The sequence below is a fragment of the Drosophila busckii genome, chromosome 2R (genome assembly GCF_011750605.1).
Source record: "Drosophila busckii strain San Diego stock center, stock number 13000-0081.31 chromosome 2R, ASM1175060v1, whole genome shotgun sequence".
NCBI lineage: Eukaryota > Metazoa > Arthropoda > Insecta > Diptera > Drosophilidae > Drosophila > Drosophila busckii.
In genome coordinates this window covers 21,841,162-21,850,117 of record NC_046605.1, presented here as the reverse complement: position 1 = coordinate 21,850,117, position 8,956 = coordinate 21,841,162, and the positions used below count along the sequence as shown (strand labels likewise).

General features: G+C 35.8%; 1 protein-coding gene across 1 annotated transcript; it reads left to right on the top strand.

Moving 5' to 3' along the window:
* The first annotated feature begins 7,346 nt into the window (after window positions 1–7,346).
* LOC108602601 (fork head domain-containing protein FD4) lies at window positions 7,347–8,615 on the top strand. The gene has a single exon (XM_017990738.1). The coding sequence runs from the start codon at window positions 7,381–7,383 to the stop codon at window positions 8,536–8,538; it is 1,158 nt and encodes a 385-aa protein (XP_017846227.1). The 5' UTR covers window positions 7,347–7,380; the 3' UTR covers window positions 8,539–8,615.
* Window positions 8,616–8,956: the final 341 nt, after the last annotated feature.

Sequence of the window (8,956 nt, the reverse complement as noted above, 5' to 3'; positions counted from 1 at the left end):
AGCACGTGCACCCCGCTGTGTATATTAAAATTCAAATGTAAATAATTCCTAAGTTATTTATCCGATTGTTTTGAAATTTCACAATCGGTCGAAACATGACTAGGCAATTTGTGATTTATTTCAGATTAGGCAATTTTGTACTGCCTTATATATCGTTTTTTCGATTTGCGGGGGAGGGGGGAGGGAAAATAAAAAAAAATAAAATAAAGCGTAGTGTCCTGGATATAGGAGCACCTACATCCCAAAATTTTGTTAAGTTTAGCTCTTATAGTTGCTGAGGCAAACACGCACTCATACAGACGGACAGACGGACTTGACACAGAAGGACGGACGGACAGACGGACATGGCTATTTCGACTCAGCACGTCGAGCCTTTATGGGGTCTGCCACGGCTCCTTCTCCCTGTTACATACATTGGCACACTTCATGATACCCTTTCCATTTTTTACAAAAATGTCAAAAGAGAAGAAAGCACGTACTGATATTGAAGTTGACTTTGCACCCTTTTTGAGTTGGTTGCTTATTGTTTTTCATTTTTATACTATATTATTATATATATAATATATTATATAATATATATATAACTTATAGTTATATCGATTTAGCTCGTCAAGAATATGTAGGTATACTTTATGGGATCTCCAATGCCTCCATCTAAATGTTACGTACAAATCTTATTTAACCCCCCTCTGTCTACACTTTTTATATAGCGGGTGTAAAAATTATGAAAAACTAAGACACATCGATTGAGATATAAAAAAAAACTGGATTTCTCACTACTGAATGATATTAATGCTGTATTAGACAAAAAATATAAACATGTATCAAAATGTTTGTGAAGTATGCTACATTTGTTTTTACACGCTCAACAGATCATACAAACACACACACAAACACATTTGATTTACACAGTGCAATAATACATTTCTATGTCCCAGTAGAATTCGCATATCTAGAAACTCTAACTCTCAAAACCTTGTCGTTAGTTGAGAATATATTTAGTCGAAATATAAAATATTACTCAGAAAAGACTCAATTTACAGATAATAAAGTATTTGTGTCCTGCAATTGTCTATAGTTACAACAAATGTACGCTTCTTCAAATAAACATTTGTATTCGTAAATAATAGTGTTAATGAATGCTATAAAACTTAGTTAATTACAAATGTGAAATAACACTGTATGTTTAAGTTTCAATACGGCTGCACAGTAACAAATGCAAGTGTGGATATACCTACTTAACTAGGATCGCCTTTTATAACACATTTTTTTGCGGTTCAGCGCCGATATCAGGCGTGCCGCTGTGTTGCCGGCAAGTTAAAAGAGAGAAGACATGTGCGCTTCTTTCATATTAAGGTCAATATCTCTAATTATCTCTACACTTCTGACACCTCTGACAAGTATCCCCTTCAAATTTATAGGTTTTATTATATATTGCAAACTATGAACATCCTATTGTTCGCCTGAGTGTGACAGGTGGCACAGCAGCAGGCTACCTTCGTTGTCTATAAGCTCAGGCATTCGAAAATGTGATAAAATATGTTTGCCTTTTGTGTGCACAGTTACAATTATGAAAACGATACATACAAGATCATAATTAGACCATAATTGAAAATGTTCATAAATTTGAAGTCTGGATTCTTATTAAACAAATTATGTATATATGCATATGTATATACATAAAAACCCCTATTTCACAATGAAATTTAATAAATAAAACATCGGAGAAAGTTTTTTTTGCCCGAGAACTTTTAATAATAATAAAAATTTCAATCAAATGATCGAAATGTATTTGTGTATATAACAAACCGGTTCTGTATTTTTTGGCTTAGGGTTAGTTTTGAAATGGTTTTGCTTCTGTATTGCCAACAATGGATAATTGTAACAATTGTAAACTGTGGACCGGAGCCAATAACATTAAAGCGTTTCAGAGTCTGTTTATGCTCACACTGAATCGGATATCCTGATTATTATAAGGCAAATGTCAAAACGGCTGGGCGGGCATCCAGCGCAATCGTAAATGAAACAATAAGGCGGTAATACGAAAGAGATTTATGATTTTGTGGTTTGAATAGCCGACTCAACCCCATAACAAATTTCATGTTGTGTTAAAAATTGTTTAGCGTGAAATTTGTTGTGATTGTGGCTGCGATTACATCAGATTACCATAATAGGCATAGTAATATTAATAAACCTTAGCTCATTGGTTACCGAAAAACATGCATTATTCAAAAAGGAAATTTATGTTTAAAATTTGTTATGCTTGTTGTTGCCAAGTTACTCAAAACATATTTTAAAGGCCTTTGGTCCAGCGAAAAACACTTTTAATATTTAATTTTATTCTTTATCCTCAAAGCATTTTGCACCCTAATGTTGCGTTAGCATCGACAAATGCCTTCTGCAGATTTTCGAAATCGGTAGAATTCGATAAAGGCTATTATACTTATTTATATTTTCCGTTACAAATAATCATCAAAACATACATATAGGCGTAGCTAATAAAAGGATGAGGGTGTCATGAAGAGGACAAGAAATACTGAGTCGATTGTCGTGTGATGACTTTTCGATAGGTAAAATAACTTTTGAAATATTAAAACTTAAACATTAGTAAGCGTTAGCTGTTAAGTATGTATAGGTATCTGAGTGTCAAAGTGCACCAAAATATTTGCTGCATCTTGTTCTAACACTTCGAATGAGTTTCTTCAGTTTCCGCTTTAGCTGTCAACAACCACTAAAAAACATAAGCAGACAAATAACCACCATGAAAACAACCAATAGCGAATCGAAATTCGCTTCAGTTACAGGAATCCCAGAGAATTATGGACGCATAAGTGGGAGGAGTTTGTAAAGTACATACAAGATAAATATGCATAACCATAAGCGTGTACATACATATATAAATATAAATGTATGAAGTGCATGAAAGAACTTAAATTAATTTAGCAAATGTAAATGTCATTCTGTATTTTAGTTATTGCATGCACATGTCTCATTCATATGTAATTATCAAACAAAAAAGTAGTAAAAAAAGGGTCTGTCATGCTATTTTAGCTACGTATTATTGAATTGTTGTTGTATTTTTGTATTCCCTGTTTGTCAATAATAATTGTTAATTGAAATCATATTATTAAAGAGTGGATTCTCATAAAACTATATGAAATAAGACGAAAGTACTAATTAATATGTATATATCGAAATGCCGAGCTTTATCGACTCAGTTTTTCTTGCTAATCAAAAATAAATATATTTTGTGCATCGATTTTCCTGTTACACATTTGCATAACTTCATAATACAGTTTTTAATTTATTATAAAATTGGCAGTGTCCAAAAACAATGTATACATGAAGGTTTGTATAATGAGAAAACAAGGCCAACGAAACGCTTGCATCTAACATTTTTAACTTACAATCCGAAACTTTTATTTCGAATTAATTAAATACAAAAAATTAACGAAAACTTTGTTGATCAGACTAAGACATATAATTTTTTTCTTTATATTTTACATATTAGTTGATAGTCTATCGAAAAAATTTTATGAGAGTACTAAAGCTCTTGTAATTTAAATATTCAAATAATACTATTTAAAAATAAACCATTCATATTCAAAAATCATCTATTGGAAACATGCAAATATTAAGATTGTGATGCTAGAAGAACCACAAAACAAATTCGAAAAGTCGGGCGCATCCGTCAAGTAGGTGTGTAAATAGTAAGTTAGACGTTTAACATTAAAAACATATTGATTCGAACTTGCGTCCCTTTGTATAATATATATTTGGTTTTGTTTGCAGTGATATTTATTTGTCCTACATGGACAACCATTAAATTGTATAACTAAACATTAACAGTTCTTGATTTCATGTGTGGTGTGTTGTTTGTGCGTCTAATGGGCTGTGCGTCTAGTTGGGTTCGTCCCAGGGGAGATCTAGTGGGTGGGCTCTGCGGAGCCTTCTGATCTGGGCACTGTTATCCAGCAGAGATATGGCGAGGACGTTGGGATGGTTGTGGAGACGGTTGGTATACTGCGTTTGCTGGCTTCTTAATTTCGTCCTTTTCACTCAGGGGAGACTTCCAGCACTTCGTGTATAGTGACGGTTTTCGTGGAGATGGGGCGTTAGTGGCGATAACGAGCGCTTGTTTTCGAACGTCTGAATAGTTCGGATGTTCGACTTGCTGGCAGTTCCCCAAAGCTGGATGCCGTACGTCCGGATCGGCCTTATGACTGATCATTAACTTTGAATAGAAGTTCAGCTTGGACTTTCTTCCCATTAGCCAGTAGTAGGCTTTGAGGCGTTCTTCGCTTGTTTGCGCTTCTTGTCGATGTGGGGCTTCCAGGTGAGCCTCCTGTCCAGAGTCATACCGAGGTATTTGGGCGTGTCTTTGTGTGGTATTTGCACGCTGTCCAGTGTGACTGGTGGACAGTTGCCGGGCCGGAGGGAGAAAGTGGTGGCGGTGGATATGTCGCTGTTGACAATTACTTGTGGCCTGGACGGTGATGAATCGGCGACAGCTGAGGAATGGCCGTGTCGTCGGCGTAGGTAGCTGCCATTATGTTGGGGCTCTGTAGTACGGGGAGGTCGGCGGTGTAGGCGTTGAATAGCAGCGGTCCTAGGACGCTGCCTTGGGGTACGCCGGCTTGTAAGCTCCTGGGTTCTGAGTTTGCCTCGCGTATAATATATTGTTAAACCAAAGTAGTGGTAAAAGTGTAGTAGTACACGGATATTATAGATAAAATGTTTTTAAAAAAAATGGCAAATAAATTTAAATCTAACTAATATACGCAAACGACTTTAATGTAAAATCATGTACTTATAAAATAAATTATTGTGGTTATAGTTTTTGTAATCAAAACTAATAGACTGGCACATTAAAAAGTCTAGCAGTTATTTAATGTAAATGTAAACGCATATGAAGTTATATTTAAAACTTTTTGGTAATTATTATTGCACATATAATTGTTTCTTTGGTTTAGTATCTACGACTATTTGATATGACTAATACGTATGTTGGGGTGAAGTATAAATTAATAAAACCAATTAATAAAACATATAGTAAGTAATAACCAGCAATATTTTGTATACTATAAAATAAATCCTGGCGGCTAAAACACGTACCAAATAGTTTTACCCGAAACATTTTAACCAAAAAATCTTTAAACTACCCAGAAAGGGTCCAATATAATGAAGTTTTTTTTTAACTTACTAGTAACTATCTCGTTATAACGAATTTAATAATAAAATAAGTACGCCAAAATGTTAATGATTAATGATCAATGATTATTTATATTTATATTTTTAATTAATTGTATAAAACCAATTAATTATAATTTAAGAAATATAAAAAATTAGTAAACATAAGAGAGTATAAATTGAATGTAACAATTAATTAAAATTAAGCAAATCAATGTACAACCTTTGCGAACGGCTGTGGATTCAAATAAATGAGTCTCCGCCCAATCGCCCATCCAGAAAGGGAGTAAGGTTTCGGAATCGGTGGAATATTCTGATTGGGTACATGTGGACCAATCGCAGACGGCTACGTAGAAAATGCACGGTGGCTTTTGATAATTAGAGCCGTGTTCCTCCCACAAATTCTCTCTTTTGGATTTAGTCTCTGAGAGACAGAGAGTGTTGTTGTTGGTGCTGTTTTATTTGTCTTTATTTAAAAATACGCTCTTTGAATCACACTATATTTATTGGTACTTTTACGTTGGCTTCGTTTTGGCTAACTATTCGATGATGAGTTCCTTGTTATCTGTATGAACACTTGAGTTACCTAGAATTGAATTTGTTTGTATTTGCATATGTATATAGCTCATTGTGAGGTATCCATAAAAATACATACATACAATATATTTATATATGTATGTACATACATACATGCATACCCTTGTATATATATACATATGTTTCAATTGTTTTTGTAAATAAAGTTGCAATTTTATAAATGTTCTTTAAGAAATACATTTGAAAATTATTTACATAAGGACATAACCAACATAGAAAATATAAATTACGAATTTAGCATTTACGAAATGTTTTTACATAGATATGTACATATGTATTTATCATATGAGTATGTATATAATTATTATATATACTTATATATACACATATTCAAACATATTTTATGGCAAAGCAGTTTGAATGAGTGACTGAAGGTTTGCTTTGCCCTTTTTCTGAAACCATTGTACAACTTGCTCACTCGCAACCATCCAAATTAACTAACAAGATTATGAAAACGTAAAATCAGTAAATCGCTAAAGTGGATGTAATTTTCTTTTTCAACACCTCGCGTTCATATTGGGCCGCCAGCTGCCGGTCTGTCGGCTGGTCTTTTGTCGATTGTGTACCCGTTTATTGTAGTCGCTAAGCCATGTCTGTGGACACTCCCCACTACTATAACATGGTCTTGTTTGGTATACGACCAATATACCACATGTATGTATGCATATGTATGTAGTGTGGTGTATAAGCGTAGTGTGCTCTGGCCAGACTGGTTTTGTTCGTTTAACAAATCTCTGACTCTTTGGCTCGGCTCTCTGCTTTGAAGTTTCGCCGTTTTAGAGGGATGATACATTGGCATCGCGGTGATTGGGAGAGAGCACGGGGGCAATGATGTGAGTGATTATATTTTGATTGCATTGCTCACTGTGGTTGGTTGTACTGCATTGCTCACTTAGTACAATAACCGACACGCCGTCTGTTAGTCTGGCTGAAACACTGATTTTGTATTTCGCTGTGTGTTGTATTTTCTGATTTGGGCTTTGTGTTGGGAAATTTCTGGCTCTTCGTTTGTTTTGCTTCGGGTCTGTCGTTATCTTCGCTTCAACCTCGCTCCTAAGTTGCCACTGCAGCTCACGTAATCGTATTCAGCTTTTGATGGTAATGGTAATTCGCAACTCGCGAGACCCGGGACCCGGTTACGCTACGGCAAACGCTAACCTTACAGAACGCTGTTCACATTTCGCGCTGTTTGTTGCTTTTTTTTTTAAATTATTACTATACTTTTTGCGCAGCGGTAAATTGACGGAAGTTCGCGCACGACAAAATATACTATTCCCGTCGCCGAGTCCTCAGCTATGTTGAATCAGATTATTAAAATAACAATATCCTCAGCCGCGCTTGTGGATATATTTTTAACGCTCACATTATTAATAGTCTTCTACCTTTTGTGCTTATATGTAGTCCTAAAGTGAAGTAAACAAACAAACAAACATACATATGTATGTTCACCAATTTGCATTCATAAAAACAATAAATTAGCTTAATAAAGTTTATACCGCCAACTTCCTCAATGATATCATTCTAAAACGACGAAGTTCCATTCTATGTGCTAACGGTACAAATACACAGTATTTTGTATGCAGTATTAAAATAATGCCAAGACCTTCACGTGAATCTTACGGCGATCAAAAGCCTCCGTACTCATACATCTCGCTAACTGCAATGGCCATTTGGAGCTCCCCCGAAAAGATGTTGCCCCTAAGTGATATATATAAATTTATAACAGATCGTTTTCCGTACTATCGGAAAAATACTCAGCGTTGGCAAAACTCATTACGACACAATCTTAGTTTTAATGATTGCTTCATTAAAGTTCCCAGACGTCCCGACAGGCCGGGTAAGGGGGCTTATTGGGCATTACATCCTCAGGCCTTCGACATGTTCGAAAACGGAAGTCTATTGCGACGAAGAAAGCGCTTCAAACTGCACAAGAACGATAAGCATCTACTCAATGAGGAATTGACCGCCCTGGCAAATCTCAATCGGTTTTTCTTCACCGCCCGTTCTGGAAACAGTTTGTCACAGTTGCCTCCGCCCGATATTAACAATGCAGTCATGGGTGGAGAGTCCGCCATTCATTTATCCCACTACGCAACTCACATATCACCGGCGGTGACACAACATCGGCCATTATCACGTGGACAGAGCTCAACTGCTACACAGCCACGGCGTATATCACCAATAAGCACTGAAAATTCCCATTTAGCAGAAATTACGCTATTTAACTTACGCACAACAAACAATTTTGATATTGAAGGCACCAGCACTTATCGACCAAAGCGTTCCTTCACCATCGAGAGTCTAATCACACCCGATAAGCCGGAACAAGTCTCCGAAAAGGATGAAGATGATGACGATCGCACTGATATTGATGTCGTCGAATGTGGTACAACTTGCAGCAATATACTCAGCCTACCACGCGTATCTCCTGCTGAACCCGAGATGTCCCTTTGTTCCGAGGACCAACGACAGCAACCCTTGCCACCGCTACATACAATAACGGCTGCTGCACATCTACCGTTCCTACATTACGCTTCGGGGGTCAACGTAAATGGCATAAGTTCCGGAAATCTACAGTCTGCCGGCTCTACGTATGATCTGGCGATTACGCACCCGCTTCTTATGATGTCTACGCCCATTGGAAATATACATAACAGCTATTGTAACAATTTTTCTATTATACCACCGCCACAAACATACCGGTCCCCGGAAGTTCAAAATAGAATAATCTCTGGTATGCGAACCATATAGATGAGATGACTTGACTTAAAGTTAGGCTTACTTTAGCATAGTAAGTGTAGACCAACTCTTGTCGATGTACATAAAGACAGTTCCTTTTGTAATAGATCAGTATCATACATAAGATAAAATTTTACACTGAATATAGATATATATGTACTCCTTTGGCATATGGAGACATAAGTAGTTACAGTATGTATACCAATCGTAGGGTGAGCATTAAGTAGTAAGTCAAATAATTTATTATTATCAGAGTGTGTCGTTCATAATTTAGTTAATTTAACGAATGAATAGAATATTTAAATTGTATATAGTAAACGATAGCCTATATGTCAAATAACTTTAAATGCATGTAGAAACAATATATACATTAGAAAACGATTGTAAACTATGTTTATATTAATAATAATAAACAGTATGAAACTCAGCA